General features: G+C 43.2%; 1 protein-coding gene across 1 annotated transcript; it reads right to left on the minus strand.

The window, feature by feature from the left end:
* Positions 1-675: 675 nt before the first annotated feature.
* Positions 676-19470, minus strand: FZD4 (frizzled class receptor 4). The gene is made up of 2 exons (XM_040340101.1): positions 18349-19470; positions 676-3671 (listed from the first exon to the last, which is right to left on the minus strand). The coding sequence occupies exons 1-2, from the start codon at positions 18589-18591 to the stop codon at positions 2343-2345; spliced, it is 1572 nt and encodes a 523-aa protein (XP_040196035.1). The 5' UTR covers positions 18592-19470; the 3' UTR covers positions 676-2342.
* Between the last annotated feature and the right edge of the window lie 1535 nt (positions 19471-21005).

The raw sequence follows: 21005 nt of genomic DNA on the forward strand, positions 1-21005 counted from the left end.
TCCACGACAGTACACACCAGTGAAACCTCGGTCGGCATCCAGGCTCTTTCCTTAACATGCCCGTGGATTTGAGGATGTTAAAAAAAGAGCCAGGAGGCCGAGCGAGCGGAGCGAGCCGTCCGAGCGAAGTGAGGACGTGAGGCCGACTGGCCACTTTCCTCTAAATACACGTCGCCCCGAATGCAGGGTTCGCTGGTGTGTACTGTCGTAAATCCATTGGAACGCATCAGACACTTGCGTTTGGAACGCATCGCTCATGCGCAGTTGGCCGCCACGTGACCTCCGCAGCATTCTAGGATAGGCAGCAAACTGTGACACTACACCGGCAGATGGAATCACAGAATGTGGCGGGGGAGACAGATATCCAACACACCAGGAAGTGTCAGAACATGAAGACTCTCTTGGAGGCCGTACCTCCTGAAAAGACCAATGTAAGGACTCATCACCCACCACAGGACAAGTGTTAAGACTCTTCCTTTGCAGGCTGCTTTTTAAGTGTCAAGAGTCATTTTGATATAACTTAGCCTTACAAGGTTTGGGTTGTCTAAATTCCAAACTTCCTGATACTCCCATAGGTGCTATTGTCTTTGGCCCAGTCGCTGCCCTAAGACTCTCATGGCAGTGAAGACAAGCCATGGCTGAGATGCATGTTCTGCTTCTCCAGCAAATATTGTGATTTTGAGTAATCCCCCTTCACTCTTCCCATCTGATCTTCTGAGAACACGAGAACTTCTGAGAACTCTAATCTCAGAAGATGAGGAGCTTCAACTGGAAATCCAGAGTGTGGGCAAGGGTATTGGGGAGCAGCAGGGATTACGAAATATAGACACCTAGTACCCAGTGAAAGGCTAACTTACATTGTTATTACATTTTTATTCAACTGTTTAAAAAAAAAAATTATATTATATTTGCCGATATGGGCATTTGTGACAAGTGCTCTTTAGGTCTTACCAATATAACCAAATAAAATCAGGCGCAACTTCCCACTAGTTTCAATGGCAGTCTAAAGACACAGTTTTGGATTAAACAGAGAAAGCACAGTGCTTGCTGTAAGAAAACTGGTCTCCTAGGATGATTCAGGGACAGCTTTGTGAAGGCTCAATGTAATAGTGCATACGTTTAGTTGTACATTGTAGAGGCTAGGGTTGACAGGAGGTTTAGCCCTACAGCTAGCAGCTGGCCACCAGCCAGGACATGTGGCCACCATTCAGAAATTTCTGGCTGGAGGTCATTCAATTATTATTAGGTGTTTCCTATAGAAGCCTAAACGAAAAAAGCAGTAGGGAATTACTGAATTGTCTTACCACCCAGTGCTGAAATTTGGCTTTAGCATGCGCCAACTGTCTGCTTCTCATAGATGGCCATTGTTTTATTAATTTCATAAAAGTGGTTTTAGCAGTAGGCCTGGGAAGGAATTTATATAGGAGTTGTCATTTTCTGAATGCCAATATGTTCTTCTCAACATTTGACCTTATATTTCAGAAAGGCACCACGCAAAGTATACTATATCTATACACATTCACATAGCAAATAGTGCATTATTTTTCATTTCTTAAAATCCATAGGAGCCTTGGCTTTCTTCCATATATTTTCATTTATAATGCATTTTGAACTAACCAAAGATACAAATTAAAAAAAACATTCTAATCTATATGGACATGAATGTTTGTAATACTCCAACAACTGGGACTTGGTTAGGCCAAAACACACAAAAATGAAAATATTTCAGTTCATAAGGCACTTCAGAGTTAAACTCTAGTTTCCAGTGTTCAATGGCTCCCTCTTTGTCATTTTTCTTTGACTAGTACAATACAGCTGTATCTTTAAATATATCAAAATACACTTTGGGCCATGCTTACTAGGATGCAAAACATTAGGACATGTGCCCTTAACTTTAGCACTGCTCTGTAGACATGTCCCTCAGCCTGTTGTCTTGGAAGTCGCCTTCCAGTCCTGTACAAGTTTTAAGACTTTACCACAAATATAGCCTAAAAAAGAAAATTTTTGCTTTCATGCAGCACTGAAATACAAATATGAAAGACAGGACCATAAAAAGGCCCAGTGGTTACAAGTCACACAGAGCTGTCATGGGTGGTCAAGTCAAGCTCTGCTTTTTTCCTGAGGGCATCCACTTTTACATCTAGGTCAACCTTTACCTCTTAACGCAAGGCATAGAGGAAGCCAAATGTACATTTCCAGCACACCGTTCAACTGCAGAGCGCACATCCTGATAGGGTCTGTAAGGTGAACCAATGTTTTAGGCCTTAGCCTGCAGTAACAGCAAGTTAGCATGACTCAAGGCAGTGTTCACACTCAAAAACAGGACTTTTTGCAACCATTGGCTATACCACAGTTTCATTCCCTTTGCCTGGTTTTACCCAAGCATCGGCCCTTTTCTTCCTTTTCACTTTCCCAGAGTTCACTAATCTGTTTGAACACTTCTGCCACGTATGCAGCGTCTTGGCAGACCAGATCCACATACCCGACGTGATGCCCACCAAAAGGGACATGAATATCTTGAGCATCTCCACAGCAATGTTGGACTCATCGGCTGTGTATCGGAAAACAGACCAATTGGAGATCTCGTAGAAGTAGCAGGCGATCACACAGGTTGCTGGCACAGTGTACAAAACAGAGAAGACGCCGATTTTCACCATTAATCGTTCTAGCTTGTCTGTTTTGGTTCCGTCTTTTTGAAGGTTGGACCTGATTTTAAATAACGCCACAAGTCCGGCTGCTATAAACAGAGTACCAATCACCAAGTAGGTAAAAAGCGGGGCTACTACGAAACCAGTGAGGGCATCAATGTTTTGGTTGCCAACATAGCAAAGACCAGTCAACTCATCTGCATCAACAAGTCTCATGATCAAGATGACAATTGTTTTTACAGCTGGAATGGCCCAAGCAGCGATATGGAAGTAGGAGCTGTGCATCTCTATAGCTTCATGTCCCCACTTAAGACCTGCTGCAAGGAACCAGGTCAGTGTCAAAATCACCCACCAGATGGAGCTAGCCATTCCAAAAAAGTACATGAGCAGGAAAATGATGGCGCATCCTGTGTTCTTAAGCCCTTCCTGGATGAGAACGGGCGCCGAAGCCTCGCCAAACTCACAGGCTATTCTGTCTCGACCCACAATCAATCTCACAATATAGGCAATGCTATAAATATTATAACACATGCTCAGGAAGATGATAGGTCTCTCAGGATAGGAGAAACGAGATGAGTCAATCAAAAAAGTGAGCACTGTGAATGCGGTGGATAAAAAGCACAAGCTGGCCCACACGGTCATCCAGATGTCAGTGAATTCCTTGGACATGCGAGTATAGAGACCCGCATCATAGCCGCACTTCAAGACACAGCTCATGCTTCTCGAAACCCAGGTGTATTGTTCAGAGTTTGGACCCATGGCAGTGCACTCTTCCCCAGGCTGCACAGAGGTCTTGCTGTGCATGGGCACCTCCTCATCTCCAGGACCCTCCATGCACATGTGATTGTGATCATTCTGGGGTGGAAATTTGCTACAGTTCAAACTTTCTGGCCAAGCAAATCCAAATTCTTTGAGGACAGGCTCACACCTTTTCTTGACGGAAAGACACATGCCACCACAGGGGCCGATTGGGATGTTAATTTTCTCCGTACACATCGGAACGTACACAGAACACAGGAAAAACTGAAAAGAAAAGAAAAAACACATGGGATTAGGGTACATGAAAAATGAATGAAAATTGAAGTGTAAGAAAGGTGTGTCAATGTAGTTGATAAACTGGTGTAATATCTTTCACCCGCCTCTCTCTCTCTCTCTCTCTCTCTCTCTCTCTCTCTCTCTCTCTCTCTCTCTCTCTCTCTCTCTCTCTCTCTCTCTCTCATATATATACACACACACACAATATGGATAATGCAAAAGATAACACAAACTGTATATAGATATTTTAAATTTCAGACTGCCCCCCCGCCAGAACACACAGTGATCATCGGTTGCAGCCATTTGCTGCGAGTGCAGATCGGATGCAGATTTTAGAGCATGCTCATTCGACAGAAGCCGGTCATGAGACCAGTTTCCGTTGGACAAGATGTACACGTGTCGAAAGTTAACCAGTTCCGAATCGACTGTTTTTGGCCAATTTTTGGCCTGAGTGTACCCAGCTTAAGTAACAGTTAGGCCCCGTACACGCGACCAAGTTTCTCGGCAGAATTCAGCCAGAAACTCGATGGGAGCCGTATTCTGCCGAGGAAACCGGTCGTGTGTACACTTTTGGCCGAGGAAACCGCCGAGGAACTCGTTGAGCCAAATAGAGAACATGTTCTCTATTTCCTCGTTAGTCAATGGGGAAACTTGGCTCGCCGAGATCCTCGGCGGCTTCACAAGGAACTCGACAAGCAAAACGATGTGTTTTGCCCGTCGAGTTTCTCGGACGTGTGTACGGGGCCTTAAACTTAAACTGAGAGAGGTCAGAACCCAACACCTCCCCCAGCAAGCTTGTGTCCGGATCTTTGAATATTAGCATTGCTACAATTTAACATAAATACAAATAGGTACAAATTTGATGGATTATTTAGGCTGGCTCGTCAATGACAATGCTTTGGTAAATCTAAAACAGATGATATGGCAGTTTTTCAAATATGTATGACAAACTTTTATGATTAAACTATATGGACTTGTGTCTTTTTTCAACCTAACTATGTAACTATGTAACTTTGTATGACAATTTCAACAGCCATATATCCAGGAAAAGAGAAAAATACACGTAAACATGTATGTTTTCACAGAATAATATAATATCTGACAACAGCATAATTAAAAAAAAAATTGTCTGTACTTGCTACTGAGAGACAGACTAAGTTCACACTGGCAGAGCCCCCCCCCCCTTCCCAATGTTGAGGGCATGTGGCCTGGTATGGTTCAGGAAGGTGGGGGGCACTTGTTCGTCTCCTCCCTTTCCTGACCTGCCAGGCTGGTATTTTTTTTTTTAAATGTTGGCATTGGGTTCATGTCAAAAACCATTCCTGACACAAAGGGGGACCCCACGCCATTTTTTCCCTAATTTTTTTTATTACCGGAATTTTTTATTTATTTTTTACAGTCAGCTGCCAGCGGGGAACCCTGACAGCTTATGACTCATCGGTTGTTAAGGACTCGGCGGACGGCTTCCCGGCCCGCTCTTTAACAACCAGGCGTTTGTGGTGCGGTTTTACCAAGCCAAAAATGCTTGTCAACTGCACCGCAAACGCGCATAGCGGAGTATATTCAATGCTGATTAAATGCCTAACAACCGCACCTATTAACCCACATTAAAGGAGTTGTAAAGGCAGAAGGTTTTTTATCGTAATGCATTCTATGCATTAAGATAAAAACCTTCTCTGTGCAGCAGCCTCCCTAATACTTACTTGAGCCCAATCTCTGTCCAGCGATGTCCAGAGTCCCTCGGCCGCCCCGGGACTCTCCTCCTGATTGGCTGAGACACAGCAGCGGTGCCATTGGCTCCCACGGCTGTCAATCAAAGGTCAGTTAGCTAATCATAAGAGAGAGGGGGTAGGGCCGAAAGGCAACTCCATGTCTGAATGGACACACAGAGTTGCAGCTCGGGTGCCCCCATAGCAAGCTGCTTGCTGTGGGGGCACTCAACAGGAGGGAGGGGCCAGTAGCACCGAAGAGGGACCCAAGAAGAGGAGAATCTGGGCTGCCCTGATGTTACAGAGCAGGCAAGTATAACATGTTTGTTATTTTAAAAAAACAAAAGACTTTACAATCACTTTTATAGCCGCGTTTGATAAGCATCAGTATTTTGAGCAAGTGTGAACAAGCCCTTAGGGGTTGATTTACTGAGGTCAAACAAAATGTTCACTATTCAAGGAAAGTTAAGCCTGGTACATGCGATTGGATTTTCTGTGGACAAAGTGTGGGACTTTTGTCCAAAGAGCGTTGGCCAGGAACTTGTCTTGCATACAAACGGCAAAGAATTGTCGGCCAACAAACACTAAACTTTGTGGTTTTTCAGCTCTTTAGTGCCACCCTTTGGGCAACTTCTGCTAATGTTGTGTTATGGTGAGCATTGCTCCTGAGCATGCGTGTTTGTACTTTGTAGTTTTGTCCGATGGACTTCTGTACATACAATTGGATAATGCGACAACACACATTTGTTGTCGGAAAATTTTAAAGCATGCTATCCCACATTTGTTGGCGGAAAATCCAACAATTGTCCAATGGAGTGTACAAACGGTCAGATTTTCCGTCAATAGCCTGTCATCACACGATTCCCATCGGAAAATCCGATCGCGTGTACGAGGCTTTAGGCCCCATACACACGACCGAGTTTCTCGGCAGAATTCAGCCAGAAACTCGATCGGAGCTGTATTCTGCCGAGAAACTCGGTCGTGTGTACACTTTCGGCCGAGGAAACCGACGAGAATCTCATCGGGCCAAATAGAGAACATGTTCTCTATTTCCTCGTTCCTCAATGGGAAAAGTTGGCCCGCCAAGATCCTCGGTGGCTTCACAAGAAACTTGACAAGCAAAACGATGTGTTTTGCTCGTCGAGTTTCTCGGCCGTGTGTACGGAGCCTTACACTTTGCAAGGGAACCTTCCCCAGAGCTTAGCGAATGTGGCGAAATTTCACTTTGCAAAGAATACACAATCAAATGCAAGAAAAAGAACAGAAAAACATTTTTTTTGCATACATATGATTAGATGATAGAAAGTCGGCAGAGATTCTCCTCATTCGCTAAGCCTGGGGAAAATTCCTTTGCAAAGTGCAACTTCCCTTGTAAGCGGAATAGCCTGTTTGCCTTTAGTAAATAACCTCCAAAGCTTTGACCTGTATCAAATTCTACAAACAAACAAAAAGTTTCACTAAACTTTTTCACTTTTCAAGTAACCCCGCCTGGTACTCATCTTTTCAGTGACATTTTGTTTGGCAAACATAAGAGCGTCTCTCTTTAACCGGTGAGGAGCGCCATCCATTGAAAAGGCCGAGTTTAGAAATGTAATACAAGAGCTAATGTAAACGAAATACTTTCCTAATCAAGCCCGGGGTAAACACCAGTAAGAGCTCCTGGCGGAACAATGATTTATTTTATATTCAGGCCCGACCTTTCAACTTCCAAGCAATTTTGCTCCCAAACTGTCTCCTAGACCTGGAGTTTTGTTAATCCGATGTATCATAAACTGTTTGCTTTTCTTGATTAACTGCTGTGAATTATCATGTAGCTTATCAGCAATCTTCCCACCCATAGGTAAACCCAGTAGACGGACTCCATCTGGAAATCTTTCAACTGCCTCTTTGTTAAAGCTTCCCCCTCTCTCCTCCACAGTCTCAATACTCACTTTCTTTTCATTTCGCTGTCTTTAAGCAATTATCACCGAGATCTCACTAATGGGGAATTCAATATGCCCTGTTTTTTTTTTTTTTTTTTTTTTTTTAACAAGCTGAAATTAGCAGGCTTCCTAATCAGTCTCCCACAGCTAAAAAAAAAAAAAGGAGAAAAAAAAACTTGAAGAAAATAGCAAGTAAATAGATCAGCCCTCACATTCCTGTGGAGCAGCTTGTCACTCTTACAAAGAGCTGAAATCCTTATATCAACAATGCATGCAAAGTGTCAAAGTGGATCTCCTTGCAGCCAACCATCCCCAAACCCGGAGCCAAAAAGCATCGCTAGCTTGCACCAGTGGCTGGCAAGACTGAACGGTGCTTAAACGTTATTGTGTGGGCTGAATTATTAAAACTAGGGATTGTGCAATCTTTTGGGCCGTAAAAAATAAAGAGTTATTTTTATTATTATACAGGATTTATATAGCATAGAAACATAGAAAAGTGAGGTCAGAAGGAAAATGAGTAGTCCATCAAGTCTGCCCATTTTTTGTATTTATTTTTTAACTTTATTGTCAGAGTAAAGATCTGTTTGTCCCAAGCATGTTTGAAGCCATTTACTGTTGACTGTCTAAGGCCTCGTACACACGACCGTTTTCCTCGACAGAATCCATCAAGAAACTTGGTGGCAGAGCTTTTTTGCAGAGGAAAACGGTCATGTGTATTCTTTTCATCGAGAAACCTGTCGAGGAACTCGACGAGGAAAAAAGAGAACAAGTTCTCCTTTTCCTCGACGGGAGTCTCAATTTCCTCGTCGGGCTGGTTTTCGACGAGAAACATGAACGTGTGTATGCTAAGAAACCCGCGCATGCTTAGAATAAAGTATGAGAAGGGAGCACACCTTCGGTAAAAGTAGCGTTTGTAATGGAGATAGCACATTTGTCACGCTGTAACAGACTGAAAAGTGCAAATCGTCTCTCACCAAACTTTTAGTTAACACGCAGTAACATGAGATTAGCAAAAGCAGCCCCAAGGGTTGTGCCAGTGGAATCGAACTTCCCCTGCCTTTGTATGTGTTGTACGTCACCACGTTTGAGAACGAGGAGATTTGGTCTTGACCGTGTGTACGCAAAGAAGGCCTGTCGAGTTTCTCGACAAGCCTAACAAGGAACTCGTCGAGGAAAATTATGTGTCTTTTCCGACGAGTTCCTCGGTCGTGTGTACGAGGCCTCAGGGCCCTTTCACGGGGCGGATCAGTAATGCTCAGCGGGGATCGCTCCGTTGATCCCTGCTGAGCCAGAGACGATCCGATCCTTTCCCCTCAGAGGCACTAAGTCGAGTGAGGGAATGATGGCCTCCACTCAACTTAAAGTGGAAGTAAACCCATCCATGAAACTGTTTCATTTCCGGCATGTGCCAGAAATGTAACGCTCCCATTGGTTGTGCTCTCAACCAAACTGTTAAACCATCCAATGCCTGGTGTCATACCTGATCACATGTGCAGCATCATGGCAGTTGTAGATTAAACAAAGGCAAAGATGGCAGCTTCCTAAAAAAACGATAGAAGGGTTTACTTACACTTTAATGCTGTTGGATGATGGAAGCGAATTTAAACGTCCCTTAAACCCAACAACCTTCAAAGGGACAGCTTTAAGATAAAAGTGGTATCTGCGTATCGGTCATCTCAGTCGCTTACCGGAGCCGTCGGTAGCAGCGGAGACGATTCGGTCCTTTCGCCTGAGAGGCACATGCCGTTGGATGACGGAAGCGACGTCATACGTCACTTCTGCCCAATGGCCTTAAAGGGAAAATATATATAATTTTTTTTATCGCATTTAAGTGTAAATGTGAGGTCTGAGGTCTTTTTGACCCCAGATCTAACAATAAAGAGGTCCTTGAGTATCCTAATTACAGCCAAATATGCCAGTCAGCTGGCTATGGATATATCTGAAAGAAAGAAGAGGTCCATAAACAGAACTTTGTGGAACACCCACCAACAAAGGGCAAAAAGTGTGCAAATCAACAATGAAAGTCCCTTAAAACAGACAACTTGTATTTTTACAAAAGTTCACAGAATCTTGGCTGCTACACTTTCTGCCTAGAGATAACTATCTGAAGCCTGTCAACCGTACACTGTTGAGCATTTCTGTTTAAAGAATTCAGGAATCAGGTAGTAAATATAAACTTTAACCTTACACTGAATTTTTTTTACCCTTGTGTGTTTGTTATTGCTTCAGTGCAGAAAAGGTCCATATGCTGCAAAGTAAATGCATAAGGAAAATGGCCAATGACCATGTTTTTTTTTTCATTATGAGGTTTTTAAATGTTATGTAAAAGGGTCTTGTCATTCTAGATCAATGGTCTCCAAACTGTGGCCCAAGGACCAGATGTGGCAATTTACTTGCCTTTATCCGGCCCTTGAGGCACTACTCCAGCCACTGACACAAGGCACTATTCCCCCTTTTGACACCAACAACAGGGCATTGTTTTTCCCACTGACACCTGTGATGGGGCACTATTCACCCCACTGATGTCAACAACGGGGCAGTATTCTTTCCACTGGTACCAATGATCTGGCACTGTTCTTCCCACTGAAACCAATGATGGGACATTATTTCTCCCTCTGACACTAATGACAGGGCACTATTCCTCCCACTGATTCCAATGATGGGGCAGTATTCTTTCCACCGACACCAATGATGGGGCAGTATTCCTTCCACTGACACCAATGATGGGGAATGGTTTACTCTCAGGGCACTTTCTACTCACACGGGCCAGTCTGGCCCCCTAGCTGCCTGAAAAACAGTAAACTGGCCCTTTGTTTGAAAAGTTTGGAGACCCCGTTCTAGATTTTGTCACTAATAAAGAGGTTTGGCAAGAGTTTGAAATCGCTTATGGTGATATCATATTTGCGCCTTTCTCTTTCACAATCTTAATTTTGTTGGTAAACATGTATACGCTACTAGAGTAGGCCTTAAATGTGAAAACTTCAAAAACACCCTAAAGTTGGCTAAACATGTGGCCATTGTCAGTAAATTTCAACAACTTTCTATCCACGGGGAATTGCAGCTATGATCACATTGAAAATTGGTATGTTGACATTAAAGCGGTAGTTCACCCCCCCCCCGACACGATTTTACCATCGAGACAGGCATTGTAGCGCGAGCTACAGTATGCCTGTCCCGATTTTTTTAACCCCGGACTCACCTTGTAATCGGAGATCGTATTTTTCAGCTCCCGCGGGGAATGGGCGTGCCTATGGAGAGGGAGGATGATTGACGGCCGGCCCTGGCACGTCACTTTCCCCGAAGACAGCCGGAGTAGGTCTCGGCTCTTCACGGCGCCTGCGCACAGGCTATGCGCACGCATCGTGAAGACCAAGCCTATTTCGGCTATTTCCGGAGAAGCGTGACGCGCCAGAGCCGCCCGTCAATCATCCTCCGTCTCCATAGGCACGCCCATTCCCCGGTATCTTCGATCTACGCGTACAAGGTGAGTACGGGGGTAAAAAATTCGGGACAGGCATACTGTAGCTCGCGCTACAATGCCTGATTTTATGGTAAAAGAAAAAAAAAAAAATTTTCCGTCGATAGGGTGAACCCCCGCTTTAATAAATTAATGACCAAAAATGTAGTCAATTGCAAAGTCGTAACTAGGCAGCTTATTAAACTTTTGATGCAGTTTATTAAAAGTTTGATAAAAATAATGGCAATGTCCTTAAATTGGGTCAGATTTTTTTTTTCAGGGCATTTCCAACCACAAGAAGTTGGTAAATTGAATGTACAATATATATATATATATATAATATATAAAGTGCTGTGTAAATTAATAGAACTATACAAGTACCTGTAATAAACAAAAGAAATTCACCCCTAACCTCTTGCGGTTGGTAAAAACTAGGATTTTATGTCTTTGAATGCTTTGTATTTATACAAAAACTGTAATCAAAAGTTTTCTCTCTCTCTATCAAAGTGGTTAACTTTAGCATTTTCAACCACCTTCCATCCACAGTGAATCGGTGGTACGATCCCAAGTAATCATATTGAAAATTGGTCAGCTGAGTTCAATCAATGGCCAAAATTTGGACAATTGTGAAGTCGTAACTGGGCATTAAATTGATAGCTTCAACACGGTTTACCAAAAGTAGGATAAAAATTACGGCAATGTCTTTAAATGTGATCAGATTTCTTAGGGCACCTTCAACCACAAGAAGTTGGCAAGTTCAATCTTAACCTCTTGTGGTTGGACAAAACTAGAATTTTATGTCTTTGAATGCTTTCTATTTATACAAAAACTGTAATCAAAAGTTTGATCTCTCTCTATCAAAGTGGTTAACTTTAGCATTTTTAACCACCTTCCATCCACAGAGAATCAGTGGTACGATCCCAAGTAATCATATTGAAAATTGGTCAGCTGAGTTCAATCAATAGCCCAAATTTGGTCAATTGTGAAGTCGTAACTGGGCATTAAATTGATAGCTTCAATACGGTTTATCAAAAGTAGGATAAAAATTACGGCAATGTCTTTAAATGTGATCAGATTTCTTAGGGCACCCTCAACCACAAGAAGTTGGCAAGTTCAATCTTAACCTCTTGTGGTTGGACAAAACTAGAATTGTATGTCTTTGAATGCTTTCTCTTTATACAAAAACTGTAATCAAAAGTTTGATCTCTCTCTATCAAAGTGGTTAACTTTAGCATTTTCAACCACCTTCCATCCACGGAGAATCGGTGGTACGATCCCAAGTAATCATATTGAAAATTGGTCAGCTGAGTTCAATCAATGGCCAAAATGTGGTCAATTGTGAAGTCGTAACTGGGCATTAAATTGATAGCTTCAATACGGACAAAACTAGAATTGTATGTCTTTGAATGCTTTGCATTCAACAAAAAACTGTAATCAACGGCTTGTCCTCTCTCTATCAAAGTGGCACGTGTATGGTTAGCTCTTGGAAGAACTAAGTAAAGAATCTGTTCCCCTCCATGTGCCCTTCTCAGCATTTGTTTGCTATTTAAGTACAGGTGCACTTTAATAGGAACACATGTTACAAGCTAGTCTATTAGAACCTTAGACTACATACATACATCTAAACATTACAGCTATAGACAGACACACACTTAAAACTTCTAACTATTTTTAACCGGAGTCCGGTACTTACTAACTATAGGCCAATGGCCTAGACTTGTCAAGTGCACACTGCTTTGGAATTTTTTCTGTAGTTACTGTACAGTACGCTTCCTAACAAGTATATAACACATTTAATGACTTTAGTATGAAGGGTTGATTGCATACATTTTATATATTTGCCACTCAATATTACTCCAAGGACAGTCCAATCAAAAACTGGTGTTTTGTAAATTCATGATTAGATGCTAAACCTCTTAGGTCCCTTGGTGATTAGATTTCAGATCTCGAGTTCTCAGTTTTGCAGCAACAGTTATTAAGGGGGGTCTCAATTTCCCTTCTGGAATTTAGATGTATTTTATGGAGAGTAGGAAAACAGAATTTGGGGCAAAGACAACCAAAATCCAAGGCTGACGGGATCAAAATGAATTGATTGACATTTTGAGCCCCCGGGGTATACTATATTAGTCATTATTGAGTTGACAACATTTTTTGAGGATTCTTCACATAGTATTTTGTCCTTTATCACTTTTTTTTTTTATCTTTTCCGCCCCTGTATGCTATTACCTCTTTCATGTCATCTTAACTATCACCATAAGAAATCCAAGAACCCTTTTAAGGAGATCTTGCCTCTGGAGATTCAACAGATTAAAGAAGCCACAGTCCCACCAAACTCCCACCTGTCACTGAAATATCCCTCTCCGGGATACTTGCCTTTTCATATATGAATTACTGGCTATTCTATTACCATATAAAACAGGGTTCCATGGATCCCTAGAGTTCCTCCAGAGGTTGCTAAGGTTTTCTGAGCAATTTCTGCCTCTCAGATAAGTTCCCACTGACACCATTGATCTTTTTAGCTCTCTGTAAGGGAGTAATTAATACACCACGAGTGTAAAGAGCATTCTTCCCACTGACCATCACACTAATGTAGTGGTTTTCAAACTGCGGCCTGGGGGTTGGATGTGGCCCTTTGCTTGCCTTTATCCGGCCCCTTGGGTCAGTGTTCCTCTCAGGCCTCGTACACACGACCGAGAAACTCGACAGGCGAAACACATCGTTTTGCTCGTCGAGTTCCTTGTGAAGCCGTCGAGAAACTCGACAAGCCAATTTTCTCCATTCCCGTCAAGGAAATAGAGAACATGCTTTCTTTTTGGCTCGTCGAGTTTCTCGACAGTTTCCTCGACGAAAATGTACACACGACCGGTTTCCTCTGCAAAAAAATATCTCCCAGCAAGTTTCTTGCTGTTTTTTGCCGAGAAACTCGGTCGTGTGTACGAGGCCTCAGTGATACCAGACACAATTCAAACCACTGACACCAAAAATGAGGTATAATTCCTCCCACTGATACCAATGATGGGGAAATATTCTTCCTATTGACACTAATGATAGGGCACTATTCCTCCTACTAATACCAATGATGGGGGGTTATGCTTTCCACTGACACCAATGATAGGGCATTGTTCATCCCACTGAGACCAAGGATGGGGCACTATGCTTCCCACTGACACCAATGATAGGGCACTATTCCTTCCACTGGCACCAATGATGGGGCACTATTCCTCCCACCAATACCAATGGTGAGGCTCTATTCTTTCCACTGATACCAATAATTGGGCACTATTCCTCCCATTGGCACCAATGATGTGGCACTATTCTTCCCACTGGCACCAATGATGGGGCCGTATTCCTCCCACTAATACCAATGGTGGGGCACTATTCCTCCCACTGATACCAATGATGGGCCACTATTCCTCCCACCGATACCAATGATGGGATACTATTCCTCCCACTGATACCAATTGGGCATTATTCCTCCCTCTGGCCCCCCAAAAGTCAACTGGCCCTTTGTTTAGAAAGTTTGGAGACCCCTGCACTAATGTATCATGAGTTACAGATATAGTAATTTTTACCAGGGGGTTCCCTGAGACTGTAAAGTTATTTCCATGGTTTCTCTGTGTTGAAAAGGTTGAGAAAGGCTGATATAAAACAATGTTTATTTATGACTGTTCAACAGTAATGCAAATTCAATTGAAACTTTATTAGTTTCCTACTAACACCTATTTATTCTGCTTTTGGAATGGTATATTTAGTGTAAACAGCTGCTGACAAAGAAGCTCTTATATCCATTTGTAGACGGTAGAGTTAAAAACTACGGCCTGTTTACATTAATGAGGAATGCAAATGCATGCTTCATTCTGGCTGTGAGGGCCATTCAACTGCTACAGTTGGGGTCCACCCATGACAATGCGACAGCATGCTATGACCAACCCGGAGTAAACGTGCTGCATTACTATTAAATGAACAATGGCCAGCCCTGCAAAGTCACCTGGATCATGCAAAGTCACCTGGATCATACAAAGTCACCTGGATCATACAAAGTCACCTGGATCATACAAAGTCACCTGGATCATACAAAGTCACAAGTTTGAAAACTAAGTTCAGCAGAATAAATCAAGGCATTAGTCCTGGTCAAAGACTAACAGCAGGTAAAGCAGTCAATGCAAACACGAGAACGTGTGTTAATTATTAACAAGAAAAATTTCTATTTTATGGTAGTTTCGCAAATGACTCATCATATGGGAACTCCACCAGGAAAATGGTCATTCAAAAATATTTAAAAACAATAATTATAGTAATAATAATGATCAAAGAAAATGGATTTATAATAGGTCGCTCTTTCTTAAATGAATACATATTGCAGTTTCTGGTATACAGTATGTTAGATATACTGGGAAAGTTTCTTAGACTGCGATGACTGATAGTAATGCCGCGTACACACGATCGGAAATTCCGTCAAGAAAACCGTAGATTTTTTTCCGAATTTTGGCTCAAACTTGAGTTGCATACACACGGTCACACAAAATTCAAAACGCCAAGAACGCGGTGATTTACAACACTACAACGAGCCGAGAAAAATTAAGTTCAATGATTCCAAGCATGTATCGAATTGATTCCGAGCATGCGTAGGGTTCTTGAGCGTTGGGATTGCATACAGACAATCAGAATTTCAGACAAGAACTTTTCCCATCGGAAAATTTAAGAACAAGCTCTCAAATTTTTGCTGTCGGAAATTCCAACTCCGATGGAGCCTACACACGGTCGGAATTTCCGACCAAAAGCTCACATCGAAATGTTCTTGTTGGAATTTCCGATCGTGTGTACGCAGCATAAGAGCTTGAGTTCCCGGGTTTGCCCACCTGCTGCTGCCAGAGCCAAGAGAGTCCCACTATACTCTGCAGGATTTTACATTTACTATACTATACGGAGATGCGAAAGGAAGGATTGAGACCATTAGGAAAGGGGTGATATGTCTGGAACTAAAGAAACAAGTACTGAACCTCTGCACCATTGCTACTACCAAAATCACCAATAAAAAAGAGGAGGCAGTGGGGGATTCAACATCAACCCTAATCCAAACTCACTTTGGAGTCCTCATTTAGCAATTTGTAGCTCTGCAAGGAGGTGCCAAAAGACAGAGGAACTTATGGGTGCCATGAGATGCCAAACGACCATCATTTCCAGGGACTACAATGCCTCATTCACACAGGTGAAGTGCTCCAGTGGATCCACCTGCTCATCTGGGGATCTCTCCAATGATCTCCACTGAGCAGGCAGATAACAGGTCCGTGTTGGCTCCAGTATGTAGAGCGGACACGGACACAGCCCGCTGTCCTCTATGGCAGGGGTCTCCAAACTTTCTAAATAAAAGGCATTGTCCGGGGGCTGGAATATGGGCAGTAGGAGTAGAAAATGTTCTGGCATCAGTGGGAGTAAAATAGTGCCCCACCATTGCTGTCAATGGGAGGAATAGTGCCTGATTCTTGGTGTTACTGGTAGGCAGTGCCCTATCATTGGTGTCACTGGGAGGAATTATGCCCCATTGTAGATGTCAGTGGAAGGAATAGTGCCCTACCGTTGAATAGTGAGAGGAAGTATACCCTAGAGTTGGTATCAGTCAAAGGATTTGTCCTTCATAGTTGGTGTCAGTAGGAGTAATATTGCCTCGTATCAGTAGGAGGTATAGTGCCTCGTATCAGTGGGGGGGTATAGTGCCTCGTATCAGTGGGAGGTATAGTGCCTCGTATCAGTGGGAGGTATAGTGCCTCGTATCAGTGGGAGGTATAGTGCCTCGTATCAGTGGGAGGTATAGTGCCTCGTATCAGTGGGAGGTATAGTGCCTCGTATCAGTGGGAGGTATAGTGCCTCGTATCAGTGGGAGGTATAGTGCCTTGTATCAGTGGGAGGTATAGTGCCTCGTATCAGTGGGAGGTATAGTGCCTCGTATCAGTGGGAGCTATAGTGCCTCGTATCAGTGGGAGGAATAGTGCCTCGTATCAGTGGGAGGTATAGTGCCTTGTATCAGTGGGAGGAATAGTGCCTCGTATCAGTAAATCTATGAAGCCAAAAGCACACCGTGCTGTGTGTAAAAAAAGTCCCTGCACCTTTCCACTGGTGGAAACTGCATAGATATGAACGGGACTCGTAGGAAATAAGATTAAATGGATTGTGATGCATTTCTGCAAATCTGAACGCACTACAAAACACATAGGTGTGGACCTAGACATAGGCTACGTTCACATCTATACCTTTTCTTAGTGCATTTGCAGATCTGCAGAAACACAGTCCATTTAATCTTATTTCCTATGGGTCCCGTTTTATGCAGTTCCCCGCAGAGCGTTTTTGGAAAAGGTGAGGGGCTGTTTTACACGCAACATGGTGCGTTTTTTGGCTTCATAGGCTTGGAACATTGTACATGCATTTTTTGGTATGTTTTTGTGTTAAACAACCGGTCTCTTCCGCATACTAAAAAAAAAGTTTGCACCACAAAAAAAATACTCCAGATCCATTCCGGATGCTTTTCTGCATGCACCTTTTTACTGCGTTTTTGATGTGTTTCCAGATGCATTACAAATGCTTTTTCTCTTTTTCTTTTTTAACTGTACTGGGGTTAGGTGCTTTTGTTTATTAGTATTATTATTATTATTATTATACAGGATTTATATAGCGCCAATAGTTTGCACTGTGCTTTACAATGCGAGGGCAGGCGGTACGGATACATTACAGGACGAATCAGAGGGCCCTGTTCGTTAGAGCTTACAATCTAAAAAGTTCTGTGCAGTAAAAAAAAGCAGCATGTTGTACTTTTTTTTTTCTGAAATTGAAAAGCACTGGAACTGACCGCACTGGTGTCAGCTGGGGCCATTGGAACCAATATCACCTTCTTTCCATCCTTTTTTGATGCAGAAAAAAAGCACTGCAATGCAAGTCCCTGAGAGCCGGTTCACACCAGAAGCAGTCCAGTGCATTTTTTTTCTGCATCAGAAACGCATGAACGGTAGATTATATGGGTTTGAATGGCCCCAGTTCACACCAGTGTGGTCAGTTCCAGTGCAGAAGAAAAAAAAAGTAGAGCATGTTGCATTTTTTCTGCACAGAACTGTACTGGAACGCATCAAAAATACACCGGAACGCATCTAAAACGCATTGCGGTAATAAATATATATATTGTGTAGTCTTACAAAGTTCTATATATATATATATATATATATTGATATATTTATTTTCTATAACTGTTACCTCTCATGTTGTTATTTGAACTCTTTTCAAATGTTTGTAAACAAAAAAAAAACACAAAACAGCAACAAAAAAGAACTCCAGGAAAATTTGGAAAAAAAAGGGAAACGCATTGAAAACAAAAGCTTGCCAGAACGCAGCCAAAACGCATAAAACCCATGCATGCAGAAACGCATCTGGACTGTGTTTCTGTGGCGTGAACCAGCCTTGGAAGCGCATCAAAAACGCATCAAAGACGCATCAAGCGCACACACATCAAGCGCATCAAGCCTTGAGCCCCAAATGTTTTGGTACCCCACTCTATCCACCATAAATGATGCTGTTGCTGGCCAGATACCCACCTGCAGCTGGCTGGAGCACCCATACTGGATGAGAGGGGTGAAGGTGGTAAGCTGTAGCTCGGCATCGGTCTGGAGTTCATGTCCCACCAGGTTGGGCATCTTAGTTACATTGTAGCCCAGGTTCTGGCACATGGAGATCCTGATTGGGTCGCAGCGCCTCTCCTCTTCCTCCCCGAAGCTGTAGACCTCCAGGCAGCACAGTGCAGGCAAGTAGAAGAGAAGCGACCACAGCATAGAGCCCATCTTCCCAACCAACCGATCCTGGCCACCATGCAACAACTGGGGGGCTCCGATCACCACCAAATCCCCCCCAAAAAATAAAAGTCCTCTTCAATACAAAGATCCTGGGATGATGCAGAACCCGACAAATCCTTCTGAAACCTTGAAAAGTTCTTGGATGGTGGGACTGCTCCTCAGCCCAGATCCTGAAATGCTGCAGAACCCGACAAAATCCTTCAGGAACTTTGGAAAGTTCTTGACTGCTCTTCAGTCCTGGTCCTGACTCCTGAGATGCTGCAGAACCCAACACAACCCTACAGGAACCTTGGAAAGTTCTTGACTGCTCTTCAGTCCTGGTCCTGAGATGCTGCAGAACCCAACAAAACCCTTCAGGAACCTTGGGAAGTTCTTGACTGCTCTTAAGTCCTGGTCCTAAGATGCTGCAGAACCCAACACAACACTACAGGAACCTTGAAAAGTTCTTGATTGCTTTTACTGCTCTTCAGTCCTGGTCCTAAGATGCTGCAGAACCCGACACAACCCTACAGGAACCTTGGAAAGGTTCTTGATTGGTGGGACTGCTCTGTAACCCAGATCCTGAGATGCTGCAGAACCCGACAAATCCCTTTAGGAGCCTTAAAAAGTCCTTGTCTGGTGGGACTGCTCCTCAGCCCAGATCCTGGATGGCGATCCACAAGTAACCAAGCAAGAAAAGTTTGTAAAAGTTCCCTGTAATAATCCAAAACAATGGTGAGCCTCCTGATCGCAGAGCTCTAGAGCTGTTCTCCCCTGCAGGTTGTCTGGCTGATCTAGCCGGCTGTGCGCTGCTCCTGACTTGTACAGAGAGAGGAGGAGGCAGGGGAGGGATGGATGGAGGCTGAGACTTGCTGCTCCCAGGGTACGGTATCCATTGAGGCTCACATCAGCCAAAAGGATCTCATGTTTCCTTCTTCTCTACAATGTTCTTTCATTAACTCCTCCAGCGCCAAGCTGACCTGTCCTCCAGCAAAAAAGGGAGGAAGCCTCCCCCTAGCTCTGGCCTCTCATCTGACCTCAAGGGTTAATGAGGCTTCCTCTGCTGCTAAAGGGAACTTCTCTCTAGAGATTTTCACACTGGTATCAGATAAACTCTACAGACTGTAATTTAGGGATTCCTAAGGATTTGGTCTGGGGTTGGTGTGTTTGTCCTGGACTCAAGTTACACTGTGTGAAAGGGCACCGCTGGCAGCTTTTTACTGGAGGTCAAGCAGGGAATTCACACTGTCCTGGCTATGGAGACCCATAAAGATGGCCATTGGGTTGCGTACGGGCGCAACTGGTTTTTCATTCAGTCGTTCTGTCAAGTGTGAAGTGTGCTCTTATTTGTTGGAGCATGTATGTAAACTCCATTTGCCCCTTTACACTTACATTCACCCCTTTATACGTACATTCATCCCTTTATACGTACATTCACCCCTTTATACGTACATTCACCCCTTTACACTTACATTCACCCCTTTATACTTAGAGCATGTGCGTAAACTCCATTCACCCCTTTACACTTACATTCACCCCTTTATACGTACATTCACCCCTTTATACGTACATTCACCCCTTTATACATACATTCACCCCTTTATACTTACATTCACCCCTTTATACGTACATTCACCCCTTTATACGTACATTCACCCCTTTACACTTACATTCACCCCTTTACACGTACATTCACCCCTTTATACGTACATTCACCCCTGTATACTTACATTCACACCTTTACACTTACATTCACCCCTTTACACGTACAGTCACCCCTTTATACGTACATTCACCCCTTTATACGTACATTCACCCCTTTACACTTACATTCACCCCTTTATACTTAGAGCATGTGCGTAAACTCCATTCACCCCTTTACACTTACATTCACCCCTTTATACGTACATTCACCCCTTTATACGTACATTCACCCCTTTATACATACATTCACCCCTTTATACTTACATTCACCCCTTTATACGTACATTCACCCCTTTATACGTACATTCACCCCTTTACACTTACATTCACCCCTTTACACGTACATTCACCCCTTTATACGTACATTCACCCCTGTATACTTACATTCACACCTTTACACTTACATTCACCCCTTTACACGTACAGTCACCCCTTTATACGTACATTCACCCCTTTATACGTACATTCACCCCTTTACACTTACATTCACCCCTTTATACTTAGAGCATGTGCGTAAACTCCATTCACCCCTTTACACTTACATTCACCCCTTTATACGTACATTCACCCCTTTATACGTACATTCACCCCTTTATACATACATTCACCCCTTTATACTTACATTCACCCCTTTATACGTACATTCACCCCTTTATACGTACATTCACCCCTTTACACTTACATTCACCCCTTTACACGTACATTCACCCCTTTATACG

This window comes from Rana temporaria, chromosome 2 (assembly GCF_905171775.1).
Source record: "Rana temporaria chromosome 2, aRanTem1.1, whole genome shotgun sequence".
Taxonomy (NCBI): domain Eukaryota; kingdom Metazoa; phylum Chordata; class Amphibia; order Anura; family Ranidae; genus Rana; species Rana temporaria.

What these genes read in the sequence shown, in the direction of transcription:
- FZD4 (XM_040340101.1), bottom strand. Translation starts at nt 18,591, where the DNA reads ATGGGCTCTATGCTGTGGTCGCTTCTCTTCTACTTGCCTGCACTGTGC. An exon ending in GGTGCTCCAGCCAGCTGCAG is followed by an intron (nt 3,672 to 18,348) that starts GTGGGTATCTGG and finishes TTTTCTTTTCAG; the next exon opens with TTTTTCCTGTGTTCTGTGTA.